General features: G+C 38.0%; 1 protein-coding gene across 1 annotated transcript in view; it reads right to left on the minus strand.

The window, feature by feature from the left end:
- Positions 1–18,921, minus strand: part of PTPRR (protein tyrosine phosphatase receptor type R) — a 273,565-nt gene that overhangs the window by 231,689 nt on the left and 22,955 nt on the right. Inside the window, exon 2 of the mRNA XM_040233466.1 lies at positions 13,776–14,074. Coding sequence (XP_040089400.1) covers positions 13,776–14,074 — 299 coding nt within the window. The remainder of the gene's footprint in view (positions 1–13,775; positions 14,075–18,921) is intronic.

The following is an 18,921-nucleotide window of genomic DNA, read 5'->3' on the forward strand; positions in this document are numbered from 1 at the left end:
ACATGTACACATGTCATGCTATATTTAAAATGGATAACAAACAAGGATGTACAGTATAGCCCAGGGAACTCTGCTCAGTATTATGTCACAACCTAAATGGGGAAAGAATGTGAAAAAGACTAGAGACATGTATATACATAACTGAATCACTTTGTTGGACATCTTAAAAATAAATACAACATTGTTAATTAACTACATTCTAGTATAAAATGAAAAGTTAAAAAAACAAAAAAGAAAACCATTGTGTTCCTACTGGCTCAAACCACTCATGATAAGAATGAATATTGGCCCATGACATTGGATTAGGCTGAGGCTAAGGGTCTGCTGAGCAGTAAGCCAAACAGACCATTATGCACATTGTAATTTTTAACATTAATTATATTTCCTTATATTTTCAAACCCAAGGGTTAAACAAATTCTCCCTGTAAGGGAGAACATGTAACATTCAGACTCAACTTGTCCATATTGATTGGCTATTTCCTTGTAGTGACTATTTGTTTAGAGAGAATATATTACACAAAGGATTTGTGGCAGCTTACAAAAACACAAATATCACAAAATAAAATTGAATAAAAACTAAGGAAATGAGGAAATTGAATTAGAAAATGAGTGAAGAAAAGTAAACATCCAGCCAAGAATGAGGTTAGTTCACAAAATAAATAAGGCACTCAATAAAGTTCTATTTGCTAGAGGTGGACCACAAATTTGGCTCTCAGCTTTCCAGCTGTCAAGAGAAAGAGGGAAATATGATTCACAGTATTTAAATGATAAAAGCCAACCAAGGGCTCAGGAGCAATACAAGTGTTCTTGGCACTGACTAGAAAGTTGTATTTTTCCACTGTCTCATAGAATGCTAATAATGTGTGTATGTTAAGTCACTTCAGTCATGTCTGACTCTCTGTGACCCTATGGACTGTAGCCTGCTAGGCTCCTCTGCCCTTGGGATTCTCCAGGCAAGAATACTGGAGTGGTTTGCCATGCCCTCCTCCAAGGTATCTTCCCAATCAAGGGACTGAACCTGCGATCCCTTATGTCTCATGTCTCCTTCATTGGCAGGTGGGTTCTTTACCACTAGCACCACCTAGAAGTGCAATGCTAACAATCTGCTGTGTTATTGCTTCCCAGTCACTCAGTCATGTCTGACTCTTTGCAACCCCACAGACTGCAGAACGCCAGACTTCCCTGTCCTTCACCATCTCTGAGAGCTTGCTCAAACTCATGTCCACTGAGTCAGTGATACCATCCAACTATCTCATCCTCTGTCATCCCCTTCTCCTCCTGCCTTCAATCTTTCCCAGCATCAGGGTCGTTTCTAGGGAGTCAGATTTTCACATCAGGTGGCCAAAGTATTGGGGTTTCAGCCTCAGCATCAGTCTCTCCAATGACTATTCAGGGTTGATTTCCTTTAGGATTGACTGGTTTGATCTCCTTCCAGTCCGAGGCACTCTCAAGAATCTTCTCTAATACCACAGTTAAAAGCATCGATTCTTCAGCGCTCAACCTTCTTTGTGGCCCAACTCTCACATCCATACATGACTACTGAAAAAACCATAGCTTTGACTAGATGGACCGTTATTGGCAAAGTAATGTCTCTGCATGTCCAGCAAGTGTCTTTTAACTTCATGGCTGTAGTCACCATCTGCAGTGATTTTGGAGACCAAGAAAATAAAGTGTCTCACTGTCTCTATTGTTTCCCCATCTACTTGCCGTGAAGTAATGGGACCAGATGCCATGATCTTGGAATGTTGAGTTTTAAGCCAGCTTTTTCACTCTTCTCTTTCACCTTCATCAAGAGGCTCTAGTTCCTCTTCATTTTCTGTCATAAGGGTTGTGTCATCTGTACATCTGAGAGTACTGGTATTTCTCCTGGCAATCTTGATTCCAGTTTATGCTTCATCTAGCCTGGCATCTCGCATGATGTATTCTACATATCAGTTAAATAAGCAGGGTGACAATATACAGCCTTGACATACTCCTTTCCCCAATTTGGAACCATTCTGTTGTTCTATGTCCAGTATTAACTGTTTTTTCTTGACCTGCATACAGGTTTTGCAGGAGACAGGTAAGGTGGTCTGGTCTTCCCATCTCTCTAAGAATTTTCTACAGTTTCTTGTAATCCACACAGTCAAGGCTTTGGTGTAGTCAATGAAACAGAAGTGTTTTTCTGGAATTCTCTTGCTTTTCCTATGATCCAACAGATGTTGGCAATTGATCTCTGGTTCCTCTGCCTTTTCTAAACCCAGCTTGAACATTTGGAAGTTCTCAGTTCACACGTACGTTTCAAGCCTCACTTGGAGAATTTCGAGCATTACTCTGCTAGCACGTGAAATGAGTGCAATTGTGTGGTAGTTTGAACATTCTTTGGCATTGCCCTTCTTTGGGATTGGAATGAAATCCCAAAGACCTTTTTCAGTCTTGTGTCCGCTGCTGAGTTTTCCATATTTACTGGCATATTGAGTGCAGCACCTTAACAGCATCATCTTTTAGGATTTGAAATAGCTTAGCTGGAATTCCATCATTTATACTAGCTTTGTTTGTAGTGATGCTTCCTAAGGCCCACTTGACTTCACAGTCCAAGATGTCTGGCTCTAGGTGAATGAAGCATCTTACTCTGTGTCAGACATGATGTAAAGTGCTTTGAATGTTTTATCTCATTCAATTCCCACATGAATTCCGTAAGATGGGTATTGTTAGTATTGATATTTTACAGATGAGGAAAGTGAAATATAGAGATGTTAACTCACCAAAGGAAATACAATTAATAAGTACCTAATTTGGGATTCCAACCCCATTCTGTTGACTCCAAAGTTATGCTTTGTTGCAGCTTCCATTTGGGAGCTATACTTTGATCCCATCCCTAAGTATTTCTGGATATACAATAGAATCCCTGAATATCCAGTCCAGTCTAGTCCCACCACTTTCTCCCTGCCATGTAGCTTCATTTTGTTTTATTCACTGCATTTATCACCATCTGAAATATGTTCAGTTGCTCACTTGTTTTTATTGTTTTTCTCCTATCAGAATGCGAGCTATACAGCTGTAATGATATTGTTTACCTTGTCAACTTTTGCATTTCCAGAGCCTACTTTACTGCCTAGGACATAGGAGGTACTCAGTGATTTTTTTGAATGAATGACTATTTCAAGGAGCAAGCACTAGGTGTTCATTCAAACCTTTCACATGTCTGAGGATCCAGTTATCCCTACTTATTCTCATTTCCTTCTAGATACCACATACTCTTCTCTTGTCTCCATGACTTACCTATACTATAATAGTTATGAGAAATATATTGGTTTCTGTAACTGGCTGTTTCTCATAATCCAGCTTATCATAGATTTGATTTAATTAGTTTGATCTTTTAATTTTAAAAATTTCCTTTAAGTATAAAGATGATACCATCACCTGTCATACATGAAGAAATTTTGAAACATTTATTTGCCCATAAAAAGAAGACTGCTGATTTCCAAAAGTCTAAATTCAAAGAATTTGCCCAGAGGCCCATTTCATACAAATTTTGCCATTTGTTGCTCAAAACTCTCTATTTAAAATACAGACCAACTCTAAGCAACTTGATGGCTTAAAGCACAATAAACCAACATGTTAAAATAACTTGTTCTGGTTAAGACCTAATTCTAGTTGCCATGCTTTCAGGCAGGAAAAATAGACAAATTCTTAAACTGTGCAGCTTCACTAGGTCAATAATGAAACCATGAGGAAATCAGAGACCTTTTTGAACTATAGACACATAAACATACAAAACCCCAAGATATTCAAAATAATTGAATGACATTCATAAATACAATCCAGGAAATCTGGGATTAAGACTCTTAGCCATGATTATCTTGATGTATATCTCAGTGTTCTCTCCAGCTCTCTTGGAATTTGTATCGTGTGACTGCCATTTCCAGAAAAAAAAGGGCAGACAAATCTCACAAACACATCTTTCCTGCAGTCTTAGGAACTGTGAACATCTGTCCTAGCCCTCAACACTGGGTCTTTTTCTTCTTATTTCATTGAAGTTTCTGTTGCTAACTTACTGTTTCAGTTAAATGAGTAAATCATATGAAACCACAGGCTAAACTGAAAGATGTAAAGTTGATGATTTCCTCTTGGTTTATTTTTCTGGATTCATATGGTCCAAGTACAGCAGATAAGTAAAGGAAAGAGCAACTTGGGATATGAATACTGGCTGGGTTGTACTTTCACTCTTCAGAAAGAAAATTTGGAAAAAATGTATAAGGTACAAGATGAAAACGCGATGATAAATGGCTAAGGTGATGTGATATTGTGATTTATAATAAGAAAAAGTATTTTGGTCTTCATCCACAGTTTCTGGCACCCTTACAGTTTCCTATATAAGAGCAGCAGAAACATCTTTTGTTACACTATTTAGTTTTTTTTAATTTAAATTTATTTTAATTGGAGGCTAATTACTTTACAATATTGTATTGGTTCTGCCACACGACAACATGAATCCGGCACCAGCATACCGGTGTTCCCCATCCTGAACCCCGCTCCCACCTCCCTCCCCTTACCATCCCTCCGGGTCATCCCAGTGCACCAGCCCCAAGGATCCTATTTACTTTTGTCTCCAGTTCCTAAACTAACTCAAGTTATAAATGTGAAATGGGTATATTTTGTTATTCATATAAACCACACCTGGGTTTACATTAGTGAGGTGACTTTTGGACCACTCATCTTTCCAAAGATGAAGGCAGGTTGCCAGAAGAAATAACCTCAGGGAGAGATGGATAGAACTTTCAGTCCAATCCCCAAACCTCTGGGGCAGGGAGAGGGGCTAGGAGGTTCAATCAATTACCCATGACCAATGAATCAGTCAATCACGCTTACATAATGAAGCCTCTATAGAAACCCCAAAGGAAAGGGTTCAGGGAGATTGGTGCTTGGAGAACAATGCACCCAGAGAGGGCAGGGAAGCTCTGCGTTTCTTCCCACATTCCTTGCCCTTTGCCTCTTTCCAGTCGCTTTTTCACAAGTTATATCTTTTTATAATAAACTGGTAATCTGCTAAGTAAAATGTCATAGTGAGCTCTGTGAGCCACTCCAGCAAACTGATCAAACCCAATAAAGGGTTCAAAGGAACTCCAATTCACAGACAGTTGATCAAAAGCACAGGTAACAACCTGGATTTGTGATTGGCACCTGAACTTTTATAGGACTAAGCCCTTAGCCTGTGGGATCTGATGCTTTCTCCAAGTAGAGAGTATCTGAACTGAATTAAATTGGAGGACACCCAGCTGGTGTTGCAGAATTGCTTAGTATGAAAAACCTGCCCTCTCCTTAGATATGGTGGCCAGAAATGTCATAACCAGAGTACTGAGAATGTGAAGAGTAGAGGAGTAACAGAGGAGGATTTTTTTCCTTTGCATTTTGACGTTAAAAGTGGGATTTATGAGACTTTCCTGGCGGTCTAGTGGTTAAGCCTTTGCCTTCCAGCGTGAGGTATGTGTATTGGGCGGGTTCAATCCTTGGTTGGGGAGCTAGAATTACACATGCCTCTTGGCCAAAAACACCAGAACATAAGCAACAGAAGCAATATTGTAACAAATTCAATAAAAACTTTGGAAATGGTCCACATTAAAAAAGAATCTAAAAAAAAGTGGGATTTTTCATTTCAGTTCTGGTTCACGAGAACATGTGGTTTGTGGGTGGGTGGGGGGAATGGATCAAAGGGCAGGGGACAATGACCATTAATTCCCTGGTATCCATGTGGTCACCCACAGAATGAAGCAGCAGCTGTGCTGTGCTCAGTGCTAAAGATAAAAGTTACCAATGAGTAAGCTTCATAACGTTGCTCAAGGAGACAACCTTCCAGAGACTTTTAACTCTTATGTTTTCTTAAAACAAGAGAAAGGAACAAATTGCTTCTACTGTCTGAGTTACAGGGATCATGGTGAAAGAACTAACTCATTTGCTAAATGGGGCCAATCTCATTATTCACTGGCAAGGCCAGATGCCCAGAAAGCCCAGTTAAATTATCCATCAGCAGTTAGATTTTAAATAAAGCATTGCACAGTAAAACAAACAAAACAAACACACAAATAAGCATGATATATAGGTATTTATAATTAGAGAGAAACAAAGAAAGAAAGAAAAAGGGACTAAGTCGCTCCCAGAGAGTGCAAGACCACAATCCTTAACAATTGGTAACCTGAAGGGCAATTCTTAGAGAGAGACCTGACAAGTAAATATTTGCTCAAAAGAAAATATAAATCTCTTTGTTCATCTGCAGATTCTATTTGTTTTTACATTACTGAAAATTTTGGACTGACGAAAAGAGTTTTTAGGTTTCAACACAATGAGACACAGCACTTTCCATCTTCCTCAATGAAAAGTCCTGAAACAGAATATTTTTTAATATGCTCTTAAAAGGACATCCTTTTTTTTATCCTGCTAACTTCATTGACTGCTTTAAATATTTCCCTTGCTTAAGATTTAAGGTCTATGGAAGACATAATTTGGCCAAGTGGAAAAAAATCGATCCTATATTACAATTATATATAGAGTTCATAAAGAAAGCAGTTTCTCTTAAGATGAACTCTCAAAATTCTCTCAAGACTATTAAGGAGGCAGTTGCAATGGAAACAAGTACTATATTTGATATACTCAACATTTATTTCTCCTTTTGTCTTAACTTACTGAATGTATTGGGGATATACATCAATACATAAAAACTGTGAAATCTATTACACAATGGAATTTTTAGCAGGCCCTGATGCTGGAAAAGATTGAGGGCAGGAGGAGAAGGGGATGACAGGATGAGATGATTGGATGGCATAATCAACTCAATGGACAAGAGGTTGAGTAAGCTCCAGGAGATAGTGAAGGACAGGGAAGGCTGGCATGCTGCAGTCCATGGAGTTGCAAACAGTCAGAAATAACTGAGTGGTTGAATAACAACAACAACAAAAATAATGCTGTATAGTTAATAATATGAAGATATATGATGGAATTTCATAGTTTATGCAATATAAACTAAGAAAAAATTTGACAAAATCTTACATATCCTGATTGCATATTTGGTTAAAAAGATCTATATCCATATATATTGAAAAGATCATATAGATAGATACATATATCAAGACAACACTGTTATCTGCTAAGGATTATTTTTACTTCCTCTTTTTTCCTTCTCTATATTTCTAAATATTCTGAAATGCTATGAAAATACATTACTTCTGGAGTTAAAACAAAAACATTACTAAATATCCAATGTCCAATTAGTATGATAATTAAATCAGTTCTCGTAAGACTTCCCATCATTCTAATGTTGGGTCTAAATGATCCAAAACAAACAGATGTACTGAGTGGCCCAGTGTTGAAACTTCTCATAGATGTTGCCTAAGCTTGACCTCTATCATTTCCAAAATGTGTTCCAGCATTCTCCTTGCTGCTTTAGTAGCTAGAAATGGAGAAAAGCAACAGATGGTGACAGCTGTGACTGTCAGGGTGCCAACCTCGAGAATGGAATTTCTACTTCAAGATGATTTTGCAGGGGTACAATAATATCTGGAGAATCTAGGCAAAAAGCTTTCCAAAATGCAAATGTTTGGGATTTTAAAAGAAAGGCAATTATATAAGATCTTATAGTTTAATATGAAGGCTTTTGTTTCAGAAAAGAGGAAAAAGTTAACTAAATATCTGAAGTAGACTGCAGAATTTCTTTTACTAGACTTTCTTAAAATCTAATGTTACATTATAATTCATTTTATATTATTATCTGTGGAGTGGATCTTTTACCTTTTAACCTCTGGCTCCAACATGAACATCTAGCTATCAATGAATGTATTTTCAGAGTATAAAAATTAACATTATCATTAGCTTAAATAAAATGTAATTCATAAAGTCACATTCTCTATTAGGAAAATTTACAGTACTTTCCCAAAGCAAATCAAATAACTTCTGTTAAAAATGAAAATGTTTGAGTTTTAAAGTCAGACAAATTTGAATTTTGCCTCTAGCACCTTTTATTAATTGTATAACTTGGAGAAACATTGATTTAGGGTTTTGATTTTTTTGCCTGTATATTGCCACCAATCATGAGGGCTTTTTTTTAAGGCTCAAAGATTCTTTATTGACACAGTTTCTTCCCCTTTTACGATATATGATGTAATTCCTGAAGTAATCTGGTTTTAGCACACAGCTACCTTTCCTGAAGTTTATATGTCATGCTCCTGGAAGTTCACAGGTAGAAGTACATAAAAAGCAATAGCATAATAAAAAGATTCTCCAATTTTGCTTTGAAGATTGTGACACCCACGCTCTAAGAGAGTCCCCAGTGATTTCAAGCCTTCTGCAGTTTCATCCATGAAAAGGCGGATAAGACCTAGCAACCGATTATTTTTTAAAATTTATTTCATTAAAAGTCACATAATATAAAGCATATATATTAACCATATGTAACTGCATTTTGGACTTCCCAGTGGCTCATTGGTAAAGAATCTGCCTGCCAGTGCAAGAAATGTAGGAGACATGGGTTCGATCCCTTGTCTAGGAAGATCCCCTGGGAAGGAAATGGCAACCCACTCCAGTATTCTTGCCTGGAAAATTCCATGGACAGAGGAGCCTGGTGAGCTACAGTCCATGGGGTTGCAAAGAGCTGGACACCACTGACCACACACAGCACAACACAGCACTACCATAAATAAAATAGTTAGTAAAAATATGCTGTATGACTCAAGGAACTCAAACCAGGGCTCTGTAACAAACTAGAGGAGTGGGATGGGGTGGGAGGTGGGAGGGAGGCTAAGATGGAGGGGACATATGTATATCTATGGCTGATTCATGTTGATGTATGGCAGAAACCAACATAATATTGTAAAGCAATTATCCCTCAGTTAAAAATAAAGTAAAAAAAGCTCAATATTAAAAAACAAAACAAAACAAAAACATGGTAGAGATTTTTCTTTGAGTTTTTTTATATTCATTTTCTTTAGGAACTTGGGACTAGTTCTCAGGACTTCATTGGAAGACATTACATTGCATTAGGCTTATGTCTTGCATCTATTTAATATTTTGGACTTGGTACATACTATCAGACCCTGAATATGCTTGACACACAATAATTTGTAATTTTCCCAAAGCCTGCATTTGCTTCCCACCTTCTGTGAGCTTGCCCACCATGACCATGACTCCACTGTCTGCAATCACTTAGCCCACGCGTGAATGCAGCCATCTTGGTCCCCACCATATAAGCAGTCACTATCAAGAAGTATGGAGAAGGAAATGGTAACCCATTCCAGTACTCTTGCTTGGAGAATCCCAGGGATGGAGGAGCCTGGTGGGCTGCCGTCTATGGGGTTGCACAGAGTCGGACACAACTGAAGCGACTTAGCAGCAGTAGCAATGTCAAGAAGTATGGGCTTCTCAGATGGTGCTAGTGGTAAGGAATCTAACTGCCAACCCAAGAGACATGAGAGACATGGGTTTGATCCCTGGGTTAAGAAGATCCCCTGGCGGGGGAAATGGCAACCCACTCCAGTATTCTTGCCTGGAGAATTCCATGGAGAGAGGAGCCTGACAGGCTACAGTTCATGGGGTCGCAAAAGTCTTGGACACTACTGAGGAACCAAGCATGCATACGCGCATCAAGAAGTATACAGGCTAGAGTGGTTTTCATAAGTTCAGAACCTTCTTGGGATAAAATATCCTGGGTCCAAAAGATTGAGCTAAATCATAGTCCTCATAGGCAAAAAATCTGAGTGTTAGGACATAGCCCAAGCACCTGCATTTAATTTTATCCTACATCAGCGTATTTGTTGCTTGTTTGGGCTACTGTCAGTGTGACTTTAGTCATATATTTTTTGGTACAAGAATCACATTCTTGAGGACAAGTTGTGAGCTGTAATATCCTCATTGTTTCTCGAAGGCACTATCATGTCCTAATAAAAACTGAAGTCCAGATCTTCTGCTTTCTCATACATTTAGCTGCTCTCTGGCATCTATTCTGCCTTTACTTGTTAATAGTGTCCCAATTTTTATTCAGGTAATCTCCCCTCTTGTAAACAGATGGTGGGTTTTTAGGGATGCTCTATGGGTGAGGCACAGGGTTTTAGTTTGAGATAATGTGCCTTATTTCATTAGATGGCCACAAACTGCTCAGGGATGAAGTAAGTAAGTAACTTAATTTAGCCAATAGTCTGGGTAATGGTCTGGGTGAGTGGTGAGTGAGACAAGAAGCTTCGGGATTCTAGGAATCCCATAGAGACCATCTTGGGCTCCTGGAGACTCTCCATCATCTTATGTGCTCACAAAAGTCTTCCCACTGCCCCAAGAACTGCCGCTATATCTTCTCCTTCTCCTCTCCCTCCCTCCCCTCCTTTCTCCCTCCTTTTCTCCCCTCCTTTCTTCCGGTTACTCTCAGTTTCTTCCTCTCCTGTCCTCTCTCCTCCCCTTTCCTTCTTCATCCCCTTCTCTTCCTCCTCCTCCTATCCCTTTTCCTTCCCTCAAATCCATTCTGTGGAGTAAGCCATAATCTTACTAAATAATCCCCACCCTTTATATTCCAAAACCTTCCTATTCCCCAGTCTTCTCATACTTTGCCCAAGCTAAAACCTTCTTCACTCAGCAATCTACGCTGAACTTGCTGAACTGGAAAAGCCTGCATCTTCTACGCTTCCATTTCCCCTCACACCCTGACTTCCCTCTTTCTTAATGTGGTAGCCTTGTGACCTGATGTATATTGATGGAATTCTCAGCACATGTTTGGCTAGAGCCTTTTTTTTTTTTTTTTACTCCTACCACAGCCTTGACCTTGAGGATATTCATATTTCCTCTTTGTACAAAAATCTGAACAGCTTCTTAATTGAGCTTCTGGAACATAGTTAGCATGCTTTAGGATAGACATTCTAATTGTGCTGTCCTCTCCCTGGAATAAATAAACTACAGATTTTCCTGATTATAAAAGAAAGAAAAAAAGGAAAAAAAATCATTTGGGGACAAATGTTTTCTGAAATGCTTTGTGCCAACAATCGGGAATAAGAAAAATTAGGAGGATACATGTAACTTTCAAGACCTTGTTAAATTTTTTATTTTAAAATTCACGATCTTAAAGACATGAGTAATAAGTGAGAGAGAAAGAAACAAGTGATCTCTCCTCTGAGCTAGGAAGTCTTAAAAGTTATCTACATGTATATTTTGGAAGATGGGAGTAGGTTTTTACCCTGGCTGAAAAAAGCTGCAATAATTTTCCCCAATTCAGGAAATGAATACTCATTGATACTACTCATTTTGGTATAAATTAAGCCACAAAATAATTCTTTGGTATCACTGCAATATTATATATATATACATATATATATATATGCACACACACATACACATGTGTGCAAACATATACCAATTACTCCACCAAAGTCATTCAGCAGCTGAAATATCTCGCTTTCACTACATATGTTTCATTCCTAACTCTCCTTTCTATATAGAATGAACCATCAAACCAGCTGATAGTTGATTAAATGTTGACACTCTGCTTTTTGAGCAAGCTGGAAATTATTGATTTATTTAAAAATAACCCTACTTCCCTGGTTTTCCTAGTAAATCACCATGTGCATAGGTAATGTAAGTGGATTACAGGAAACATTAGCACTAGCGATTGTTGTTGCCAGCTACCAGAGCCACAGCATGGTTAAAGTCTAGACCAAAAGAGGTTAGTGAAGGCTAATGCAGCAAAATTGCCTATTGCCTCCATGTCATCATCACCCCAAAGAAAAAGCACAGCTTCTTCATGGATCTCTAAACCACAGATGGACTAAAAGTGAAATGACCTGCCAGAATTCCTCATTGATGCCTTTTATCCTCCATAATATTAAATTAACTTGACAGTACATGACATCAGAAGATAGAACAAACCTCTTGATCTGTAATTCATAGTGACTTTAAGAGTTGATAACGATGAGTGTATGATGGTCACTAGAGGAAATATCTCTCCCGAGTCCGAGTATTAGCACAGGCATATAGAGATACAGCGACAACATTAACATCATTTGTCTTCACTTAATAGACACAGTGCATGGCTTTTACCTTCAGAACATCTGTTACTTATGTAAATGCAGAAAATTTGTCTGAATTTTTCAAGCAGCAAAATGACCCACATTTTTTTCTTAACAAAAGTTCATATTATGTTCTCAGTTTATGATTTTTTTTCTTTGGTTACCAACATTCCTCCCAGACATTTCCCAACCAAAACAAGAGACTCCATTTCACTTGTAGATACCTCAAATGATGGGTATTTCTAGATGCTCAAAATGATGGCTGGATCATAATAAATATTAAGTGCATGCTAGTTGAAAACATCAATGAATGGATCTTTGATCCTCCATACTTAGTTGTCATATATGTGGTAGATAAAAAAGTAAAGAAAAGGGAAAAAAGCTTATTAATTTTCATTACATTAGGCTTATAGCTGCTACTGCTGCTAAGTCACTTCAGTCATGTCCGACTTTGTGCAACCCCATAGACGGGGGCCCACTGTCTCTGGGATTCTCCAGGCAAGAACACTGGAGTGGGTTGCCATTTCCTTCTCCAATGCATGAAAGTGAAAAGCGAAAGTGAAGTCGCTCAGTCGTGTCCGACTCTTAGCGACCCCATGGACTGCAGCCCACCAGGTTCCTCCATCCATGGGATTTTCCAAGCAAGAGTACTGGAGTGGGGTGCCACTGCCTTCTTCTCTCTCTAGGCTTATAGAGAGGTTACCAAAATGCAAACATGGTTTCACTGAATCATCTTGCCTTAAAAGTAAACATATTTGGTTATGTTTGGAGACAGAAATGCAATCAACACTCATTTAGCTACTACTTTGTGGTTTTAATGTGAATCCTCCTATCGTAATTTTAAACTTGAGAGGGACTGTAGTCCAAATGCTCTGTCAACCTTAGCATAAGTTTATGATACTTCCAGAAACTGAGAACCTCTGGTCTAGGTTACGAATCCTAAGAATGCAAACAATGGACCCACTACATCACCTTGATTAATAAAAGGTGATGGTTGTTCAGTGATATTAGGAATATTATCCATCAAATACTTCCCAACCACTTTATCTATTCCAGTTAGAAAACTCCCCTTCTTCATCATCACTTCTTCCCTTTCAGGGTCTCTTCATTTCTTACCATTTGAGTCAAGTGACCAGAAGATCTTTAATAAATACTATGTATATATATGGGCTTTCCTGGTGGCTCAGTGGTGGAATCCACCTGCCAATGCGTGAGATGTAGATTTGATCCCTAAGTTGGGAAGGCCCCCTGGAGAAGGAAACAGCAACCCACTCCAGTATTGCCTGGAAAATCCCATGGACAGAGGAGCATGGTGGGCTATAGTCCATGAGGTCGCAAAAGAGTCAGAAATGACTTAATGACTAAGCAACAACAACAATTTATATATATAAACTGAGACTCAATCTACTTAGAGCAAATTATCGCAGAAGGCAGGAGGCTTAGTGCAGGATATGATCCAAAACTGCAGGATACGAACCAACATAAGACTTCCTAATACAATTTTTTGTTCAAATTACTAAGTACCTACTGTGCACCTTACATTGGGCTGTGCAGAGAAAATACAGACAGTTTCTTATTTTATGGGCCTACATTCAAGAGGAAGCCAACAGATAATAATTAACAAAAAGGAAACACCAGAGAATAAGAAATGCTATGGTAAATAGTCATTGAGATCCAGTAACAACTCGTCACCATTAGGTTTCATTTGTTTGAAAGCATCAACCACAGAGGAAAGCATCAGCATCAGTTAAATGCAGTACTTACCACCACAATCACATTTGCTGCTGGGACTGGGCGGTTTTCCACTTCAAGGTCTTGACCAGCCATGGCCAACAGATTGAGAGATGGGTCATATGCAGGTTTAGGAAATGCTGAATTAACAATTTGGTGGTGTTTGCCTATTTGAGCTTCAGAAGAGGAATGGTAGTTATATTTGTGTATCTTTTGTGGAGCTATATCCAGGCTCTTCTCAATGTCTTGTGAGTGGTGATAAATGAATGCTGGCTTCCCATTCTTCTTCTGACGAATTGCCCAAAAGTGATCATTATTTCTTGCAAGGCATCCTGAAAGGGGAAAGAAGCAGAAGCAATCAAAGACCTTCTTCACTGAGCTGAATAGATTATCTGATAAAGAGAATTAACCTGTTTAAGACTTGTGAAGGCTTTAGATCAGTTACTCATCATTTTCTTCCCTACTCCATTATCCCCAATAAAGAGAACACACTTGGTGGTATGGAGGCATGTCAGAGATTTTGGGTACACAGAAGTGGGTATAGTTTGAAAAGTCCTATATTTCAGATATTCTAATGCATCTTCTAAAGCATCTTTTAGTCAGGAATTTCCTCCTTTATCTAAATGCATGGCTCTAACACCTTGTTGAGAAACTCTTCCTGGATGTCCTACCTATTCCTCAAATGACAACCCTTTATATCATATTCAAGCTTTCCTCCCTTTAATCAATAGCATTTCATACAATTCTTATTTCATACTTCTTTTATCTTGCTGGTATTTTATAATCAACTATGTGTAATTTTTAATACTTGTAGACTATCTGAAGCTGACTAAGGGCAGAAGTCTGAATATACTCATTAAGGTAGCAACTCCCAGTTGTATAATAATATCCATTCTTCCCTTCTTACTTAGTAATATGGCCATCCCAATAAAGTAATACATTCTCTTTTATTTCATCTGTTATGTAAATATCCATTGACTTGAATAGCTCTTTTGTTCTTTTTATCATCGGCCACAGAAAGAAACAGATAACATATACATGTAAGTCTAAAGAGTATCACTAGGTCACACGCCAATTAGAAAAGCAAGCTTAAGATCCTCTATATAAGATGACAAGCAGATTGAACAGATCACAACATAATAATGCCATCCACATTGTACCTAGCAACCTAGGCACCACAGATTTTCCCTCAGGATGCCTATGGCAACAATAAGCTGTAAAAATGCTCTCCCCAGAAGATGACATCCCCCTTTTCATAAGAATTCTGGGGTGTCTTGAATTCTTACCAAATATTTATAGTAGAGAAATTGCTAGTTTTTATAGCTTTCTTCTCCATCCAGCCTCTGTGACCAGCATGTGTTTACAGCACTTTCAGTAACGTTATTTAACCATTATGCTCTCAACTCTCACTTAGGGATAAGAAGACAGGTTATTTTTTTCAGTAAGCTCAACTGCATTCACCATGATGTAATTGTTTGGAAACCATTGGGTCCCAGTGCCTTTAGGCTTTTAGATCATTCCAATCACAATTAAATTCCATGTGAATTCTGAGACAGTATAGAAACTAATCCTCATGTCTTCAATCCTCAGCATGCTGAATAGACTGTAACTTTTTAGAAAAAGAAATCGATTTACTATAATTCACCAACAATGATGATTAGACAGTATGACCTTGAAATAACTATCAACTTTGTTTCTCTGAATGAAGTAGGAATTCCTCAGATTTGGAAATGACACTGTCATTAGAAACATATATAAATGAATATGGTCCTTCACTGTTAATATTCTTGTTGTGTTTTATTAATGGAGAATGGTGATAAAATGTTTTAGAGATATATTAACTTTTTGACCACAAATGTTTGTTTAAATTTTACTAAAAGTGATTTAATAAATTATATAGTAGTATCCTACAGTAGGGGTCCCCAGCCTCCAGGATCTAATACCTGATGATACAAAGTAGAGCTGATGTAACAATAACAGAAATAAAGTACACAATAAATGTAATGCACTTGAATCATCCCCAAACCATCCCCTACCAGGCCTGTCCATGGAAAAACTCTCTTTCACGAAACTGATCCCTGGTGCCAAAAAGGCTGGGGGCTAATGTCCTACAGTGTTTCCATACTATAGGTGAGGTTTCCTCCCTCCCCTCTTAGAGGACTGAGTCTGGCATTGTAAAGAGCAACAACAGAGTGGCCACCTTTAGGTTAAGAAACAGAATGGAGATACTATTTTTATCTTAGCTGACTTTGTAAACATGCCTCAGTTAAAGATGGTCCCTTGTTTCAGAAAAGGCATATTGCACACTTGAATGAATTTAGGTTTCTCACCTGAGGGATTTGTTCTCCTACCAAAAAGAGGGATTATAACCTTATCTAACAAGATAGTGCTATAGAAATAGGCATGTTAATTAAAAAATTAACATGCAAAAAAGATTGGAAGTCCTTGCAAGATTTGGGAAGAGAAGAAAGGGGGAAAAAAAATACAGTAGGGGATGGCGAAGAGTTTCACTAAGAAAAAGAAGTAGCTCAGAAGATCAGAAAATGCAGATTTATGAGAAGGGGAAAAGTTAATGAAGAGCTGAGAAATTTATCTTCAATCTTTCTTTTTATATGATATCAGGCTTCCTTGATGACTCAGTGGGTAAAGAATCCACCTGCAATGCACAAGACACAGGAAATGCAGGTTCGATCCTGAGAAGGAAATGGCAACTCAGTCCGGCATTCTTGCCTGAAAAATCCCATGGACAGAGGAGCCTGGCAGGCTATGGTCCAAAGGGTCGCAAAGAGTTGGACACGACTGTCTAAACACACAATATGTGATATCAATCCCCCAAAAATAGAATAGGTGAGTCCGACTAATAAGATCTCTTGTACGAAAATAGGCCTACAGAGAAAGATGAAAAAAATCTAATTTTAAGTGCAATTGAAACACAACTAGAATCTCCCAGCCCTATCCAGTTGTAAATGTGAAAAGACTCAGTCCTGCCTTGTCCCTGAGTAATGAGAACCAAGCTGGCATCACTATTAGGAACCCCACAAAGACATTAGGAAAGAAAAAGTTTTTCAAAGTGTTATGCTTAGATCCCTGCATCAAAATTACCTGGGATATTAAGACTCAGATCCCCATATCGCAGACTCTTTGGAAAGGTAGCTTACAAATCTGGATTTCTAATCAAAATTTTCTCACATTCCAACTCTGAAGTTGAGGACCATTGAGTTAGTATTTGGGATAAGTTTTATTTTTTTGTCTTCAAAATGTTACCTCTCTATCACCTCCTTCACTTCAACATTATGAATATATTCAGGTAAACATTTTGGAAACTTTAAGATTCAGATGTCTATTAAAGATCAAAGTGGAGATGTTGAATTAGAAATTTAATAAGTATATACTTCATGGTTGGAGAGAGACATATTTGTAAATCATCCAGTATGGATAAAATTTAAAGCCAAGTGACTGGAGATTCCTTGAAAAGAAAAGAGTATATAGGACAGAGCTCATGGTAGAATTACAATATTTAGAGTCAAGAAGCTGAATGAAATAGAGCCAACAATGACAAATGAGAAGGAATGGTAGTAAAGAAGAAGGAAAATCAAGGAAGAGTGATTCCTAGAAGATTAAGAAAGAAAATGTTTTAGAACCTGTATGTATTATAAGGTCTTAGGAGCAACTGAAAAATCAATCTTATAGTGATGTCTCTAGAAACTTGAATATAAACGGAATTTCCATGTGTTTCCAAGTAAAGTAAGTCCCACTGAAGACCTACTTATCGACAAAAAAATTACAAAGCACATAGGGATTACGGCCATGAGGGAAGGTCAGAAGATGGAGAAGTGGGTAGATTCTTAACTAAGAAAGAAAAAATGAAAGAGAAAATTGAAGGGGGCTTCAAAATAAGTTAATTAAAACATCCAAATAGAAAAGAAAATAAGAATAAGGGATTTGAGGGAAAGAGAACTGGCATGTTTCAATTCAAGCGAAAATCATAGAAATGAAAAATATCGTAACTGAAGAAATGCAATACATGGGTTAAACAATAGACTAGACACCATTGAATAGAGAATTGGTAAGTTGGAAAGGTTTAGGTAATAATTCAGAAAGCAGCACAGAGAAATTAAGAGCGGAAATAAGAAAAAGAAGGTTCCTTTGGGACTCTAAGACCCATACCTTCTGGCATTCATGCTCATTAAGAGTGAATGAGACCTCGCTTGTGATGGGATGTCCTTTCTGTAATTCGGCTAAAAAAAGATGACTTCTGTGCTGCTAGGAGACTCTTTTTGACTTTGATGAAGCAAGTTGTTGGAGAGGTCCACATGAAGAAGGAGGCTTCTAGCCAAAATCCGAGGAAGAACTAAGGCTCTCAGTTGCAACAACAATTAAGGAACTGAATCCTGTCAGCAATCATGTAAATAAAGTGAGTGAGGTGAAGTCGCTCAGTCGTGTCCGACTCTTTGCGACCCCATGGACTGTAGCCTACCATGCTCCTCTGTCCATGGGATTTTCCAGGCAAGAGCACTGGAGTGGGGTGCCATAAGCTTGGAAGCAAATCTGTCCTCAGGTGAGCCTTCACCTAGGAGCGTAGCTCGGGCCAACACTTTAACTGAAGCCTAATGAGAGACCTTGAAGCAGAAGTCTCCGGTAAGCCATGGCCAAATTTCTGCCTCACAGAAACTGAGAAATACTAAATATGTGTTGTTTTAATTTGCTAAATTTTATAGCAATTTGTTATGCAGTGATAGGAAACTAATGCCAAGACACTGAGTGATTTTTGAGGATAACATGGTCCATTGCAAAATACCTTTAATAGCATTTAAAAAATGAAACATTAGGAAATTAAACATTTTATAAAATTTAAAGAGGGAAGTGATAATGTAAAATTTATATTTCTCAGAGATCACTCTGGCTGTACAATAAAATGGACTGAGAGGAAGCAAAAGTAAGTGCAAATGTACTGGGTAAAATATTTTAGATGACAATAGAATAGCCCAGACAAGGTGGCAGGCAGTAGGAAGACAAAGCAGAGGTGAATTTTAGAAGCCTTAAGATATAGGAATTGATGAAAAAATAAAAAGGAATAAATTCAGTAATTGAGTTAATGTTGTAAGAAGGAACTAACAGTGGATATTTAAGAATAATTCTATTTCCAGTTGGCAATTCAACATATAAGGGTGTCCTTTAT

The sequence above is a fragment of the Oryx dammah genome, unplaced genomic scaffold (assembly GCF_014754425.2).
Source record: "Oryx dammah isolate SB20612 unplaced genomic scaffold, SCBI_Odam_1.1 HiC_scaffold_29, whole genome shotgun sequence".
Lineage (NCBI taxonomy): Eukaryota > Metazoa > Chordata > Mammalia > Artiodactyla > Bovidae > Oryx > Oryx dammah.